This window comes from Canis lupus, chromosome 21, assembly GCF_048164855.1.
Source record: "Canis lupus baileyi chromosome 21, mCanLup2.hap1, whole genome shotgun sequence".
Classification (NCBI taxonomy): Eukaryota; Metazoa; Chordata; class Mammalia; order Carnivora; family Canidae; genus Canis; species Canis lupus.
This window is the reverse complement of record NC_132858.1, coordinates 16,770,972-16,789,894: the sequence shown is the minus strand read 5'-3', so window position 1 is coordinate 16,789,894 and position 18,923 is coordinate 16,770,972. Positions and strand designations below refer to the sequence as shown.

The 18,923-nt window shown below is 34.8% G+C and overlaps 2 protein-coding genes across 2 annotated transcripts; one reads left to right on the top strand and one right to left on the bottom strand.

Moving 5' to 3' along the window:
• Positions 1–1,628: 1,628 nt before the first annotated feature.
• OR8U3 (olfactory receptor family 8 subfamily U member 3) lies at positions 1,629–2,588 on the top strand. The gene has a single exon (XM_072791947.1). The coding sequence runs from the start codon at positions 1,629–1,631 to the stop codon at positions 2,586–2,588; it is 960 nt and encodes a 319-aa protein (XP_072648048.1).
• Positions 2,589–8,660: 6,072 nt separating this feature from the next.
• LOC140613419 (olfactory receptor 5AL1) lies at positions 8,661–9,620 on the bottom strand. The gene has a single exon (XM_072791946.1). It carries the CDS (start codon positions 9,600–9,602, stop codon positions 8,661–8,663), a length of 942 nt encoding a protein of 313 aa, XP_072648047.1. The 5' UTR covers positions 9,603–9,620.
• Positions 9,621–18,923: the final 9,303 nt, after the last annotated feature.

The window sequence follows — 18,923 nt, the reverse complement described above, 5'->3', positions numbered from 1 at the left end:
TGGTGGAGTCATAGGTACTCAAACTAATTCAACCCAAGATCAGGCAAAAAAAAAAAAAAACAACTCAAAAGAAAAATAAAAGTAAGTTTGAAAGTATGGCTGATCTCTGCCTGTTATTCTTATGAATTTGTTCTTTAGGCTACTTATTCCCAAATATGTCTGTATATTGGAACCCCCTGGCGGGGCTTTACAAATACTGATGCCTAGGTGCTGCCCAGATGTTCTGATTAAATTGGTAGGGGTTGCCTAGGCATGGAGATGTTAAAAACTCTATAGGTGATTCCAATGTGCAGTTAAGCGTGAGTCAGAATTTACTTTAGGAGGGATGCAATGAAGCAAGAAACAATAGTGCTTATGAGATAAATCTTTAGGTGAAATATGTCAATGATTTTGATGATTTCCCCTCGAAATTGACAGAGATGTGGAAATGATGGAATAATTAGTAAGACTTTGAGACGGTGGTTGCTTTTAGAACAGCCTACAGCAACTAAATGGATGCTACGAGAAAAATTTACTTTTAAAAAATTAGAGGAATTGGTAAAATAATCCAGAGAGTTGTAAGGTAGATGCAAAACCATAAATGCCTTATTTTATGGGCACTCTAACAAATACTTGTAGGCAATTTTGTTTCTAGGTGATGTAAAAGTAACTTGAGTTTGGAATCCAGGCTCCACCTTTATATGCAACTCCATTGTAAACTTTGTTTTTCTACCAGTAATGTGGCACATAAATATTCCACATAATAGTAAATAACTACAATTATTCTGAAGCATGCTTCAAGAACTCCACCTTCCCATACATATTTCCATAAAATTTTGCTTGCAACTAATTATTTCCTTAGGATTTGTTACTAAAAATGAAACCTACTAGAGTAAGTGTTTTGGATATTTTTAATCGCTTGGAATATATTAACATGTTTATGGGGGAAAGAAGTTTATCTACCTGTAGTTTAAAATAATAAGTTATCTGATAAACTACTTAATAAATTTTAATTCTTTGGACAGCAAACTTTAAAATGGTGAATTTTGAATTGGAAAAAATCATAAGTCTAATTCCTATGCAAATAAAATCCTGTTTTTTTCATATTTCTGATTAATTTTCTTTTAGCTTTTACAGCTTCAAGTACATATTCTATATGTAGAGGAGAGGATATAGGAAAGTAAGTAAGTCATAGTAGATTAGTTTCATATTTATTAAGGCTGTGGGAGCATGCAAATAAATTGAAGAAGGGAAATATTAATATAGCTTCATTTATGAGTTACATATTTCTGTCCTGCCATATTTATAAGTAAAAGGAAGAGATGGTGGCAGCAAAAATGCTGAAATATTAGTGTTAGTTGTCTCAAGTGTTTTTTTTTCAGGTAGTACTGAAATTTTAACCAGCAGCCTTCCATATTCTCTAAAATTATAAAACAAAATAATGTTCAAGAAGGCTATTCTGAGAGTGTGGGACTTCGCTCTCTGAGATAAGAATGCATGTCATCAGAGAGCTAAGGTGTACTTTTTGTCCACAAAACAACATGGTTCAAGGCAAGAAGACAGCAGTGATCACCTTTTGCCAACATTGGCAGGAGCCATGAGACGTGTCATTGGTATTCTTCAGCTTGCAGCAAAATTCACTAAAATAAATGGCTGATGTCAATATCACCTATGTCACTGAGTTCATTCTCAAGGGAATTACAGACCGGCCAGAGCTCCAGGCCCCATGCTTTGTGGTGTTTTTCATCATCTATCTGGTCACAGTGGTGGGAAACCTGGGGTTGATAACTTTAATCAGGATTGACTCTCGACTCCACACACCTATGTACTATTTTCTCAGTCACTTGGCCTTTGTTGACCTTTGCTATTCTTCTGCTATCACACCAAAGATGATGGTGAATTTTGTTGTGGAACTCAACATTATTCCTTTCCATGCTTGTGCAACACAACTGGGCTGTTTTCTCACCTTCATGATCACTGAGTGTTTCCTTTCGGCTTCTATGGCTTATGATCGCTATGTAGCTATCTGTAGTCCCCTACACTATTCAACCCTGATGTCAAGAAGACTATGCATTCAATTAGTGGCAGTTCCATATATATACAGCTTTCTGGTTGCCCTGTTCCATACCATTATCACCTTCCGTCTAAGTTACTGTGGCCCCAATGTAATTAACCACTTCTACTGTGATGACCTCCCTCTCTTGGCTCTGTCCTGCTCAGACACACACATGAAGGAAATTCTGATCTTTGCCTTTGCTGGTTTTGATATGATATGTTCCTCTTCCATTGTCCTCACCTCCTACATCTTTATCATTGCGGCCATTCTAAGGATCCGCTCTACCCAGGGGCGACGCAAGGCCATTTCCACCTGTGGCTCCCATATGGTGGCTGTCACTATTTTTTATGGAACCTTGATCTTTATGTACCTACAGCCCAAATCAAATCACTCCTTGGACACAGACAAAATGGCATCTGTATTTTACACAGTGGTGATCCCAATGTTGAACCCCCTGATCTATAGTCTAAGGAACAAAGAGGTGAAAGATGCCTCAAAGAAAGCCTTGGATAAAGGTTGTGAAACCTTAAATCTGTTAAAATTAAGAAAATAATGATAATAAATACTTTATAATATGCAAGAAGGTAAATAAATCCCACTTCTTCCTGATGACACTTCTTTTATTCTTTCCTAATGGATTGAAAATATAACTGCACTTCAGCAGACCTTGACCTTTTCTACAAGAACCCAGGCCTGGGTCTGGAAGTCAGGGTGATTCAAAGAATCCCATTCAGACCATTGCAGCCTTTATAGACCACTGAAATTATGGTCAAGTACACCCTCAAACACACATCTGTGTATCTCAAGCAAAGGAAGCAGAATGTTTTTGTAAGAACTTACTACTCTGGAAGTAGGGCTGCCTGAGTTTGAATGCTATGCTCTACATTTATTAGCCACCTTGGACTATTGACTTAAAAAATACTTTAAAAAATACTAAAAAAAAAAATTATGACTCTGTCTCTAATTCTGGAAAGTAAAAGGACTGAATTTATTGGTTTGTTTTAAAGATGAAACAAGTCAATATTATGAAATTCTTACAACAACATCCTGTGATAAGTGCTATGTATGTTTTTACTATATAAGTGTTGTTTGTTGTATATAATTAAAGGTAAATTCATTGAGTTCTGAAAGGCTTATCAGTCTTGAAGAAAGAGGAACAAAGTTTGGTTAGGTTTCTACTACCTTCCAGGCAATCAAGTAGTATCAAGTCCTAGTTAACACAATCAAATAAGCCTAAGAAATGTCTAAGACTTTACCTGTGGGCCTCAATTATGTATAAAATGCCTAAGTTCACGTAACTAATAATGCGACAATTCTTAATGTAAATTTAAGTCTATCTGAATTTTGCTTCCTTGACAATAGATGTTAATAAAGGTATTACAACATAGATAATCTAATCTTAAATGTGTCATTATCAGATTTTTAAATATAGTGGGAAGACATTTGTTTATAAGAAATTGTGTTATTAAATGAATGAATGAGTTCAACGTACTTATACATTTGTTCAAATAGAAATGATCTTAAGTTATAATGTTATCTATCTATGCCTGCTATTTATTCGATTGCCCTTGTAGGTTTGAGACATGAAATTTGACAAAAATAGCAATTTATAAGATTTTATAATTTTTATGTTTCATAAAAAGCAATTAAATTAGCTTTTAATGTTATCTTATTATTTTAACATTTTAGAAGGAAATTATGATAGTTTCAGTAATTATCTAGAGTATAGTTTGAGGTTTGTAATGCAGGTGACTATTTCCTCTTCTGTTTTTAATTTGTAAATAACTCAGACTTGCTGCTAGAGGTGCTGTGAGAATCATGTGAGTTGAATGGATTCTTATATTTTTAAAATAGTTTTGATGGAGAAGTGTGGTGTTTCTATTCACCACACTCTTCCTGGTAGATGTATGTTTATATGAATAGATACACACATTCTCATATATCACATACAAAGCACATTAAAAACATCTTAGCCAGTCTCTTTCAGCAGGTGAGGAAATTCGGACCTATAAGTCTTGACACTTCTTTCCGTTTCACATAATCGTTAACACACAATGCTTAAGTGCTAATTGAAATGACATTTTCATTTTTTAATACAATTGTAATTCCTTCCTTTTAGTAGTCACTTCTTAAGGCAAACCTGGCTTTTCTCTGGGATGTGGACTAAGAAATTAAAGTGCACTTGACAGACTTATTATTTAGTTTCTTGTTGGGCAGATGCACACAGGTCTGTGCAGCCTCCAAGACTATACTCCAACAACTGCTCTAGGTGCCTGGGCTCATCCTCTAAGTCAAAATATTGAAATCAGAGCATCTGGGTGGCTCAGTTGGTTAAACATCTGACTCTTGATATCAGTGTAGGTCTTGATCTCAGGATCTCAATCTCAGGGTCATGAGTTCAGGCTCTGAATTGGCCTCCATGCTGGGTAGAGAGCATACTTTAAAAACTTTAAAAAAATAACATTCTCCATTTTGTCTCCAGGCGTATTTAAATAAAATGTTTGTGTTTTGACCCTTCCTTCTGTCGTCTCTCTGGTGTTTTTGTGAAGGGATATAGAATTAAGGAGCTGATTAAAAAAATTAAAAGCATATAATCCATCTTGGCTGTGTTCAAAGTTAGTGAAGAACATGACTCATTTCAGAAGGTTTGGCCCCAAACGTGAGGCTTGTTACTCCTACTTTTGTGGCATATAAAGCTCCAGTTGCTTATAAAATAAGGAAAATACTCATCTCTCAAACTAGTGTATGAGCACTTAGCAATATATGTGAGGACCATGGTACAATCATTGGTACCTAATTTGGGGTTGGTAAGTACCAGCTTTATTATCATCATCAGTGACATGGACCATCCCTGAAGACATGTTCCTATAGATAAAGGATATTTTTTTGTAACTATAACTGATTAGTGGTTTACATTGAATAAAAATCCAAACAATTGTCTTGTTATATTGATACTAAAAGTTTTAGATTTTCTATTAGATTTTCTTATTTTGGGGGTGTCTGGGTGGCTTAGTCAGTTAAATATCTGCTTTTGGCTTAAGCCATGATCCCAGGGTCCATCCATGTAGGATGGAGCCCTACATAGGGCTTCCTGGTCTGCGGGGAGACTGCTTCTCCATTTGCCCTTTTCCCTGCTTGTGCTCCCTCTGCGTGTATGTGTGTGTGTGTGTGTGTGTGTGTGTGTATCAAATAAATAAAATCTTTAAAAAAAGATTTTCTTTAATTTGACTACTCTTCACTTTTTTTTTTCAGTTTGTTGATTGAAGACTTACTTGTCCTAAGAAGAACTGTGCTGTTTATGTATAACTTGTTTTATTTGAACAAAAAACCATTGCTCAGTTCTAAAATTTTTGCACTAACACAATAATATTAAGAATAATACAAGTAAAAATAGATGACATTTATTATGTGTTCACTGTTGTTTGGCCTAATTCTATGTGTTCAGCATTTATAAACTCCTTTAATATTCTTATCCATACTAAGAAATAAGTCACACACATTGAAGTTTGATATGTGAAAATTGGATTTACAAGGTCGAGAAATTAAGTGGTCTTTTACCTATTTTACCTTCCAAAAGAATAATTTAAACCTGTACAAAGTTAAAATTCCTTAAAAACATGCTTTAATTAAAATAGTTCAATTGTTTTAGAGGCACAAGATTTTCAGGAATATATGTAGAATGTAAGTCGTCTGATAAATATAATGTACATTTTTTGTAATACTTACTTCTAACTCCCTCATACTCTCAATTATATTTCTTATTTATGTATTAGTTCAGAGGAACCCATTTTTTTCTATATTTTTTGACCTCAAAACAATAATATTAGAATTTAATCTATGAAGAAGAACCACTAGTGATTATATATTTATAGACTCGTTCCCTGCTCAGGACTTCTTTTTGGCACTAAATTTGGTCACTAAACAATTAAACTAAACATAGGGTATCGGCATTTTATTATGTATGTATTCATACAGATTGAGGATTATTCAAGATAACTTCCTAAAAGTCTCAATTCATTCATTTTTATTTTTAAAAGATTTTATTTATTTATTTATTTATTTATCTATTTATCTATTTATTTATTTATTTGAGAGAGAGAGAGAGGTAGAGAGAGAGAGAGAAAGGAGCAGTATGGGGAGGGGCAGAGGGAGAAGCAGACTCCCCACTGAACAACGAGCCAGACACAGGGCTTGATCCCGGGATCCTGGGATCAGGACCTGAGCTGAAGGCAGATGCTTAATCCACTGACCCACCCAGGAACTCCTTTAAAGTCTCAATTTATAGACAAGAAAATTGTGCTTCCACTTGCTAAGATCCATAGGTTCTAAACCAAGGCAAGTTCGCAATAGCAAACCTATTTTTGTGACATCAAAGTGTGGAAGTGAAATATGGCTAGGCTTTATGGAAACTGTTAATAATCTGACTTTTCAGAGAGATGGGAGATTCTAAGAAACATTTGAAGCTAACATCACTGGTAGGCAAAGGGATGATAAGGCAGGAGGTCTTCAGCTCCATATGTGATGACCTTTCTCTCTACTCTTTTTTCCAGTTTATGAACAACAGGGGAGATATATTTTCTGTGCCAGACTAAGGCTCATATATCTTTCCAATTATTTCTTAAACTTGTGAAATTTTAATTTAAATCTGGACTTTAGGTGACATTTTTGTGAATCACCATTCAGTATTTTAAAAATCCTAACATTGTATAACTGTAGTTGGAAATCAGTATTTTAAAAATCCCAACATTGTATAACTGTAGTTGGAAATAGAAGATAGCCATTAAAAAATGAAACTTCATAGTTGGACAAACTTGACCACAAATCTTGTCCCCCCCAATTATTAGATGTGCATTGTGTTAATGAATTACATAAACTGTTTTGATTTTTTATTTGTTTGTTTTTAGATACCTGTCTCAAGTAGGGTGCTAGGAAAATTAACTGAGAAATTAGTTAATGTAACTAAACTAGAGCACTTCTGTAAGCACCTGACACATGGAAAAACATTCAATAGAAAGACAAACAGAATATGATTTCGCTCATATGGAATTTAAGAAAGAAAACAAAAAAAGAAAAAGGGAGACGAAACAAACAACAGACCCTTTCACTATAGAACAAATTGATGGTTACCAGAGGGAATATGAGTGGGAAGATGGGTGAAATAGGTGTTAGAGATTTAAAAAAAAAATCGGTGTTAGGGCTACTTTTACTTTGAAAAGTTTCAAACTAAATAAATTCATTATTTATTTGTCTATTCATTGCTAAAGGTAACAAAAGTAGCTTAATTCTTTCTTCAAGAAAAGAGATGCTTATTTTAATAGCAGGAGTGAAGGAGCCTAAAAATTTCAATTTAAAATATCTTCATAAATACATGATACAATAGAAAATTTGAAAGAATTGAATTGTTTTAAAGATCACAATAAAATCATTTCTTAGCTTTTATATTTTCACTTTGTTGACTTTGAAATGAAGCATGTCATGTTGCCAACTATTTTGTAAAATCTAAAACCTAATAAAAGGGATCATTGATACAATAACAATGTTAATAATGAAGTATAATAGTGACACTTATGAAATGTTTGCTGTGTTGGGAACCATGCAATGCCCTTTGTCTTTAAAGATTTTCTTTCTTTCTTTCTTTCTTTCTTTCTTTCTTTCTTTCTTTCTTTCAGAGAGAAAGAGAGAGAGAGAAAGCCATGAGGAGGGGGAGGGTCAGAGGGAGAGGGGCACAGAGACTCCCTGCTGAGGAGAGCCTGACACTGAGCTCAATCCCAGGACAGCAAGACCATGACCTGAGCCAAAATCAGACGCTTAATCGACTGAGCCAGGCGCCCTGGGGATGCCTTTATATTTAAAGTCTTATTTAATCCACATAAGCACTCCATAAGCACTCCTTTTGCAATTAGGAAACCAAGATACACAAATGTAAAATAATTTACCAAGGGCAACAGTTCTTGGAAAAGCTAAGATAATTGCCAAACTGTGGGAATAAAGAGTCCACATTCCTAACTACATACTTATATTAAATAGGCAGTGAATTATAATCATGTAAAGTGACTTCACTAAACTCAAATGGTACAAGATCAGTGTCACTAAGTAATGTCAAGGTCGCTCTGTTGGTGCTATTTCTTAGCTAAATGCAGAAAGTATTAGGGAAATTATCTATAGTGTTAAACCAAAATTCCTTGCTATTAACTTTGACGTGTTTTCCAGATTATCTATGCAGCAACTTGAAATACAAGATACCAGATGTTGATCTATTTCAGTACATTTTTTTCAATATGACACAGAATCCAAATAAAGCCACTATTCCCCCATACTCTGTTCCTTTGATTTTGGAGAAGATGTCATGGTCAAGCAGGCTTAGAATTCTGCCCCTGCCCCCCCAGCTCTCTCTGGCTCTCACTCTTTCACTCTTTTCTTTCTCCTTTTACAATTCAATAACTTAAAAGTTATAGAATGCTTTTCCTATGGAATCACAAATGGAACAGTGGGTAAGACATATCCTGATTGATTGAACTTGAGCTCTGAAAGTGAGGAATTCAAACCTATCATTTATCAGCATTGTAACTCTAGGTAAGACACAGCTCAAAGTCCTCTGATCCCTTCCGGTCCAATGCTTTTTCAGTTATTTGACAGCCAAACACAACTTTGCTATAATTCTTTTCAGTGCATTTTTTACCTCCTGATTTCTCAAGCTGTAGATCAGTGGGTTTAACATGGGAATCACTACCACATAAAACACTGAAGCAAATTTATCTCTGTTCAGAGAATGGCTTGACTTGGGCAGTAGATACATAAAAATGATTGTCCCATAAAATATTGTGATGGAGGTTAGGTGGGAAGCACACGTAGAAAAGGCTTTCTGTCTTCCTTCAGTAGAATGGATCCTTAGGATGGTAAAGAAGATGAAGATATAAGAAATTATTACAAGTAGTAGAGAGCAGAGGGTATTGAATCCAGCAATGATGAACAACATCAGCTCTTTGAGGTGAGTGTCAGAGCAGGCCAGAGCAACCAAGGGAACATCATCACAATAAAAGTGATTGATCACGTTGGAGCCACAAAAAGACAAGTGGAATGTTGCCACTGTCTGTATGAGACCCACTGTGAATCCATAAGCATATGTGCTAGCAATCATTTGATTACAGAGCTTTCTAGGCATGAGAATGATGTACAGTAGAGGGTTGCAGATGGCCACATACCGATCATAGGCCATGATTGCAAGCAAATACAGTTCACAAACTACAAATGTGATGAAGCAGCACACCTGAAGAGCACATGCATAAAATGTTATACTTTTCACATCACACAGAAAATTCACCAAGGTGTTTGGGGTGACAGATGAAGTAAAACAAAAATCAACAAAAGCCAGGTGGTTGAGAAAAAAGTACATGGGTGTGTGAAGCTGAGGGCTGACTTGGATGAGCACAATCATACCGAGATTACCCATGACACTAGCTAAATAGATGACTAGGAATATACCAAAGAGAATGGCTTGAAGCTCTGGATTATCAGTGAGCCCCAAGAGGATAAACTCAGATACTACTGAATGATTGCCTCTGGCCATGGAATAGATTTTAAAGTTTTGTTTTGTTTTTTTTAATCCTCCAGGGCATATGTTCTGAATATTCTTGTCTCCATTGGCAATAATCAAGCAGAGGTTAGGAGCTGGTTCTGACCCACCATGATCCAATCTTGAACACATTCACAGGAGAATCTTCATGTTAGTTCTGGCTTCAAAATGAAGTCATTTGTCCTAGGCAGCAATTCAAAAAGATAAAACTCTGGGTGGATTTGTAAAAACAGAAAGACGGTATTTTATTTAAATTATTACATAATTGAATGATCTATGTCATAACTATTTTTAATAGAGGAAAATAAAGATTGAGCATTATGTGAAATAGATAAAATATTTTTAAATTGTTGAAATAGATTAAATAAAATCATACTAATTCCTTTGAAATTTTTAATCATCAGGAAACAAAAATTCAAAAAAAATTGATGCCAGAAAAGGTAATATGAAAAGTCATATACAAAATTTTGCTTACCTATGACCTCTATACCAAATATTCAGTATAATTTTTATGTTGTTCTCTTACTTACTATTATTTCTAGTTTTCCTACAATGTCATGTAGTATTTGTGAATTAACGGGTGAAAAAATCCTCAGAAATATGGATAGCCTTGCTTTTATTGAAATAGGCATAAACAGCATTAAGATACATTAAATAGTTCAGAATATTCATTTATCATATATCTTCAAATGCATATATCATATATATTTATCATTTATCATATATATTCCATGCCCAAATGGACAGCAGAAGAAAAATTGTAGGATAATTTTATAGAAATACAAACTGGTTTCCAACTAATTAAAATGGAATAGCTTTTATGATCTGGAGAAGAGAGAGGTATATTTGATTTTCACTATTTCACCTCATAGTATTTTTATATCCATGCACTCTATATTGGCAATAAAGCTATCATCTTCATTTTCAGATATGGAAACTGAGCATGAGAGCATAAGCCCTCTCCATGGTTTGCAATTAGCTAGGGTAAAACAGAATGTCTCACTAATTGGTCCTTAATTTCTAGCCTCAGTTCATAAAGAAAGGATCTCCTTTCAGAGAAGCAAAAATTTCCCCCATTAACCAGAGATCAAGGCAAGTTTGGAAAGGGGATTTATCAGTTTGCCCATGTCAATTATTTAGAACAATGCCTAGCTTATACTACATGTTAAATAAATACATATTAGCTCTTAATAGTATTAACTGCTCAAATTGAGGCTTACTCAGCAGGCACCTGTGTGCAATCCCAACATGCTGATAACTGCAAGAGGTTATTATGATTATTATTAATATTGTTTGAAAGAGAGAGATAGTGCATGCTCCTGGGGTGGGGGATGGTGTGGCACAGGGGGAGAGAGAGAGAGAATCTTAAGCAGGCTCCATGCCCAGTGTGGATCCCAGCACCGGACTCGATCTCAGAACCCTGAGATCATGACCTGAACCAAAATCAAGAGTCCCACACTTAACCATCTGAGCCACCCAGGTGCCCCAGGTGGTTATTCTTTAGACAGTACTTTGAAGAGTTCTTCCATTGCCTCACAAGCTGTGATCTCATATCTTTCTCTCCCAGCTCTTATTCTTTCTAGCATGGATAGTTCTCTGATGTATTGGAGTGTGGGTAGCTCTTACTCTGATATTACAAAACTCTCCCACTTCTTCAATCATTTTATTTTCCTTTCCTTAAACCAAAATTTGGGTCCCCCTCGAAAACCTACTTCTTTCCAGGTCACTCCATCTGAATGAAACTATCCACGTATTTCAAATCTGGCAGGTAAGATAAGGCATTGTTCATGTTTGGAGCAGTGTCCTTTATTATTATGTCTTGCACTTGTGTTAACTATATTTATTGTTATCATACGTATTCGGGTCCGTGTTCGGGTCCCTCCCTCTTACTCCTTGAAGACTCAGGTACTAATGTCACTGTACCTCTGCCACAAAGTTGTTGTCCATGCCTATACACCTCACATATTTAAAAATATGGCTTCCCAGATTCTTGATCTTGATATCAGTGCTCTCACCACCATTCTACTTGAGCATCCTACTGTCATGGTTCCATTTTGAAAATTATTTTATCTCGAACTGGATTAATGCTAAACATCCAAAATCAAAACATTATCTTATGATCACAGCTTTCTACCCTTTTTTTTCACATCAGTTATGACCACTACAACTTTTCCTTTATGGATACATGTCACCATTTCTTTAACTTTACTCATTATCCTGAATCTATTGGCAACTCCTTTATTCAACTCTTACTCTGTGATGGGTTACTACAATGACTCTTAACTGCATCCAAATTTTCTGTCCCTATTTCCTCCCAGATATACCAAAATTTGGGTATTTTGAAATATTCCTGTTTTTGTGATTGTTCCTGAACTACCAAGAACACTATTTAGGCAAAAGTGAATTATTAAAATGCATTTGTAATACATTTGTACATGTAATACATGTAAAAAATGTATTACATTTAAAATCAAGTAGTCACTTACTTGACCTGCTCTTTTGCAAAACACTGTTTGTATCTCAGTCTGCCTGCAGTCATTTCACACACTTTGGATGCCTTCACACTCCTGTACCATCCCCTTACTATCAATAGTTAACAGTTCTGACCTCACAGGGAGACTTATGGCCATATAATAGAACATTTCTCAACTTCCTGTCACCAGTCATGCAAAACTGCCTTCTTTCACATCTAGCCTTTCCACTATTTGGGGAGTGGGGCTGTTATTCTCTTTCTAAATTTATATTTTTGTTCCCAAACTTTTGTGTCTTCCATTTCTTCTTCCTCTATCAATTCAGTCTTTCCCACCAATCTTAAAATATGCAAAAAGCCTCACCAGTGACTTCTGACTTCTTTTCCTTTACCTTCCATTAAGCTCTTTTCTTTATCCCTGCAGTACTAAACATCCTGGAAAAGTCATTACTTCATCCTTCACGTTGATATATCAATCAACTGTATTCTGAAATCTGTTCTCAGCATAATGGCAATGCAACAACTCATTCCAGGTTCAACAATGCTCTTCTTATTCCCAAAGACAGTGAGGACATCTTTTTATGGCATCTTGGTAACATCAGACATCTTTGACATCAGCTTTCCTCATGATAACCATTGGGTTGGGTTTGGTTTTGTTTCCAAGTTATTAGAATCTTTGGGTTTTCCTATCTTTCTGTGTACTTTTATTCCTTGATGGCTCTGCTTCCCTTGTTTATGCTTTAAATAGACTATTACTGTGCAGTTCTTTCCTCAGCCAACTCATGTCATTTTTTTCACATTTCTCCTGAGAGTGCTCATCTAATGCTATAGGGAAAATTATCATTTATATGCTGGTGATACAAAAATTGAAGTTTCCAGGTCAGATTTCTCCTCTGAACTCCAGGTATATATATTTAATAGGTTCCCAGACAACCTCATTTAGCTATTCCCAATGCACCTAAATTTAATATGTTCAAAAGAAAATTCAGCAATCCAAGGCTCACCCTATCCTGCTCATATGCATGTTTTTTCTAACTTAGTGTATGGTGTTGTTTCTTAACCAGTTATCCACATAAGAAACCAAGAAAAAATTATTCTTATATGTAACTTCCATCAATAAGCAATGCATTATTGAACACTACTAATTATTTAACTTGTTTAAAAAATCTGTCTAGTTCTAACACCTTCTATATTCTTTTATTTGTTTAGGACTCTCAAAAATTTCCGGATTATTGCCCTCTAACATTTATTTTATCCAGAAGTCTTGCACTCTTTCTGTGCAGTACTGTCTTGAGTGTAATTTCTGACATGTAATCTCTGTGTTCCAGCCATGTAGCAGACTATTCGTTTCTCAGATGTGACTATGGATTTTGTACACAGTTGGGTCAGAGTACTCCTCTGTCCTCTAGTTGGCTATAATCTTTCTATTTATCCTTCAGATCTCAGGTGAAATTTCCCTTTTTTTCTAGATGTGTTTCATTACTTCTCAAGTGTTTAATCCAACAATTCATTCTTCTGTTAATTTGTTTGTAACCTGCTCTAAATGTCAAATTCCTAGAAAACAAAGATAGTTTTATATTTTCCCATTTTTTCCCTCTAATATCTTGTAGGACTCAGCAATTCATAGATGGTCCCAATATAATAGTAGAATAATGGAAAAAATAAACACAAAGTTTGTATTACTTCAGACCCTTTTTTACTACCTCAATTACCTTGATATTTTTCCCCCACTACATACTTCCTTTTAGTGACCCACAGTATAAACGAAAAGAGTCCAACATACTTGAGGTAAATTCTGTGAATACTTAACATTACTAAAGTACAGGAAGTATATTTTGTATTATTTGTTGATCCCTCTACATTTTAAATACATTTTCTTTGTATTACATCAGTTTAAGCAATTTCTGGAAAAACAAAACAAGGTGATGATGTTTCACAAGCATGAACAATTATGTTAAGGTTAATCTTTTGGGATACTATTTGCTTAACAGTCAAGGAATAATCATTTGAAATTTCATATTACTGTGCTGAGCCCAGTTATAATAAAGAACTAATAAGTAACACAAAGATTATTTTAACACATGGGAAAAAAACTCACACAATATTTAAGTATATTTTATTTAGTTTTTTTCTTTCGGTATGAATTTTACTAAATTTCAAATTTTAGTAATAGGTAAAAATATGTATTCAATCAAAGTTCATTAGCTTGATGTTGAACTTTGCAAGGCTATCAAATATTGATTTAAATTGCACCAAAGATCCAACCCTACATCTGAAAGTTAGTATCTGTTGAGCTGTAGGCAAATGATAGTTAAACCATGAATTTCTTATGCACCTGGAGGTACATTTAATTTAATCTGATTAATTGTTTGAAACTTCTGGTCAAAGAGGAACATGACTTAAAATGAACTTCATTTTGTTTCCTGAAGCCTTTTGGAAAGCATTTAAGGCAAGCTAACCGCAGAGAAAGGGAACACTCCTCTTCAAACTCTTTAGCAGACTCTGTTTCTCTCTATTCCACATACACATATATGTTTAGAGTGATTCATAGAAAGATATATAGAAAAATCATAGACAATTGTTTATTTTTATAAAAGAAAAAATAACAATTGTCTTATTACATGTAAATATTTTATCCTAGGAATATTGCTTTATTGAGTTTTTATAGCCCATTATACCCAACAGAATTAAAACAGCAACGAAAATCTAAAATATAAATTCTACAGAAGCCACCATACTTTTGCATTTTAATATTCTGCGTTTTATTTTTATTTTGTATTTTTTTGCAGTTTTTAAAACTAATCTTTAGTAATTATACTCAAGTCTCTTTCTTCAGAGACTTGAGAAACATCTATCAGCATATTCACAGCTATGAGCCTCTGAGAATATGTTCATTTCTTGTTTTAGAAAGGTATTTTCAACTTTTTCCTTCTGTCAAAATCATAAAATCTATTTTTAGGATTTATACTTAGAACAAATTTAATTTATTATATTATTATTATTATTATTATTATTATTTTATTTATTATTTATTTTTTTTGGAGAGGGAGAGGTAGGGGAGGGGCAGATGGAGAAGGAGGGATAGAATCTTAACAGTTTTCACAACCAATACCAATGTGGAGCCTGATGTGGGGCTCCATCTCATGACTGTGAAATTGGGATTGAGTTGAAATCAACAGTTGGCTGCTTAACTAACTGAACCACCCAGGCACCCCAGAACTAATTTAATCTTTAAAAATTTCAATTCTTTCTGTGATTATTATTGTTTCAACTATCTATTGCAATACAAGAAAACACCCCAAACCTTGATGGCCTAAAGAAACCATGATTTGTTATCTCGTGACTCTGTGTGCTAACTAGACAATCCTTCTCCTGTGGTAGCAGTTGGGCAGTAGGATGGATGTATGGCTCAAGATAATTTTGATCACAATTGACACTTGGTGAGGCTGCCAGCTGGAATATTTTCTTTTATGCAAGTGACATTTCCAGGTGTCTAGTTTGGGCTTCCAACAATAAGGTGTTTGGGTTCTAAAATTTAGCATTCCCACAGAGAAAGAGTCAAGCCTTAGAAATTACAGTGTAGCATCACTTGTGAGCATTTTGTTTTAAGTCAAAGGACCAGAGTCCATAAGAAAGGTAACTATATAAGTGTGTGAATATAGACATAGGGATTTGTGTGGACTATGTGGTAATAATCTACCACAACTATGATTTTCCCAAATCTGCCTCAAGGCACTTAAATAAAATGAACTTACAAAAAATATGGCACCTTGAATCATTATTAGTCAGTGTCTGAGAGTATTAAAACCCATGAATTTTGAACTCAGAAGCATTTGACCCCAAATCTTAACTTTGCCACATACAAGCTATGTGTTCTTGAACAAGTCACTATTATTTTTAAAATTCAGTTGTTTATAAAATGGAGATAATGCACACCACACAAGCTTAATAATTATTTAACTTGAGAATAATGCATATGCTAATATGGATCAATGAAGAATTTCCTACCCTTAGTTTCTCTGCCATAAAAGAGAAAAAATAATTATTTACGGCAGACTTCTTCAAGGATATGTAAACTCTTTACTTTCAAAATTTGTTCACATACCTGGAAGATGTTATGCTAAGTGAAATAAAAACATAAATTCATATTTCTTAAATATATACGACTTTTACTTGTCAATTATACTCAAAAAACATAAAAATGTCCATTTGGGCTTTTATCATATTGATATTTCACAAAGCATAATATAAGTTTATCATATTGATAGAATCTTGCTAATCACACCTGATGAACTGTAAGTGGCAAGATCTCTTGATGCTTTCATAACATATAGGAGTCAAAATTTTGGAGGAAAAACCTGAAAATATTCAGAGTACAGTAGTTTCCTAAGTACATTTTCTTTAAGTTAATATGGAGAAAATTTGGCCCAAAGGAATGATGCACACTGATTCATAGACAGTGATAAATACTGTTGGACAGTTGGCAAAGGGACTGAGAGTAACAAATCTCCAAAAATATGGCATTCTAGGGGAAAGGATTTTAGATGAATTTGTAGGAGTGGGTACAAAACAGGCTGATATAATTTTTTTTACTACTAAAAGGTAACTATAGTAAAGGGTTTGCAACAATGAGGAGGCCTAAAGAACCTATCATATAGAGAGAAGCCACCTACTCTTCTCTCTTGCAATCCCAGGACTATCTGTGACACCAAGCAGAGTAGCCACAATGTTAGGAATGAAGCCTATGAATGCATCCAATAACATGGGCTGCCTTCTACCACTACCAACATTGGGTGTCCAATCTGTTAGAAGCAGGAACCTCTGCTGAGTCCTAAATACACCATCATTCTTTTGAGAGACAAGTCAGAAACACTGTGGTAAGTCAATTATATCAAACTACCTCAGTATTGAAGGGCACAGCAATTTGTTCATACTGAAATCAATAGATTGAAGGAAGGAGTACTTCCTTCCCACAGCTTAAAGGATACCTAATTCACTGGAATGGTAAATAACAGAATATTGTTTCAGAAGAAGTATATTTTACAACAGCAAAAGTTTGATATGACCATGGCATATAATAAATAATCTTAACATGTATCTTGTTACCAACAATCAGCTGGCTTGACAAGAAATCTGAATGGCATATTGACAGCTCAGCTAAGCAGAGCACAGTCCTCCATGATACACTGTAGGTTACAAATCAATGACAATATAGGTTATGGTGTCTTCAATAGCATACAATCATGGGTCTAGGAATGAAGAAGTGGTTTTAGGATTGGCCCTTCTTGTAATTACATTCTGTGACCCAATTTCTGAATTTTTATTTCCTCTTCCTACAATATTAGTCTATTCTGGGTTATAGTTTTGGGGTTTCAGAAGGCAAATATTTCCACCAGGGTCTCAATAACTCTTTTAACAAGCTGTAATCTGTGACAACTTTATGCCAATGGAGCAGCAGGCCAGGAATGAATTGGTGTGCTGGCTAAAGTAGTCAATTCTAATTAACATAAGAAGATAGGGGTGCCAACACACAATTGGGCCAGGAAAACTATATCTGGAACAGAGGAATTCACAAAGCATCTTTAGAACTTCTATGCCCAGTGATAATGTCAGTGCCAATGGGCAACTGCAAAAAGTATACATTAAGAAGGACACAGTAGTTAGATTCTCAGTAACTAAGTGGCATAAGGCTTGTGTCACTCCATTCAGGAGTAATTAGTGCAGCCAAAGGCCTGGGTGAATGTGAGGGAAATATAGAAGGGGAAATGCTTGAAAAGTCATATTAAAATATTGAGCCAAGAGAATTTGGCATTGCTTACAAAACTAAACACACTATTGCCATATGATCCTGCAGTTGTGTTCATTGATATTTAACCAAAGGAGTGCAGAACTTCTATCCACACAGAAATAAGCACACTGATGTTTATAGCAGCTTTATTCCTAATTACCAAAACTTGGAAGCAGCTGTCATTTGGTGGGGGAATGGGTAAATAAAGTATGGTACATTCAGACAGTAGAAGGTTTTCAGTAGTAAACAAACAAACAAACAAACAAACAAACAAAAAACTATCAAGCCATGAAAAGCATGGAGGAAACACCAATTATCACCAAGTGAAAAAAAGGCCCATTTGAAAAGGCTGCATACTATATGATTCTAACTCTATGACATTCTAGAAAAGGCAAAACCGCAGATACAATAAAAAAGATTAGCAGTTGTCAGGGGTGGGAGCAGTAGAGGACAGATGAATAAACAAAGCACAGAGGATTTTTAAGGCAATAAAAATACTCTGTATAATAAATATCATAATGATGGATACACGTCATTGTACATTTGTCCCAACCCACACAATGTACAGCACCAAGAGTGAAACCTAAGGTGAACTATGGACTTTGGATGATTATAATATGTCAATATAGTTTCATCCATTGTGACAAATGTACCTTTCTGCTGAAAGATGTTGATAATGGAGGGGGGGTGTCTGTGCAGGTGTGGCACTAGGAATCTGTGAGAAGTTTCTGTATCTTTCTCTCAGTTTTGTGGTAAACTTAGAAGTGCTCTACAAAAATAAAGTCTTCTAAAAAATGTTTTAACCATATCAATAGGGACATTTAAAGTAAAGAGAAAGGTCACTTTTCAGGCATTTTAAAACCCAAACCCTTCAAACAACCATCTTGTTATTTTTTACTTCAGTTCAACTACGGAAGAAAATCATAGCAGGTATTTTCACTAACATCTGTATAGTTGATGTGTCACAAGACCACCTAAAATTCTAAACATTACAGTGAAGTAAGATAAAGTTACAATTTTAAGGTGCTTTGTTCTTTGTTTCTATTATGAAGGGTCT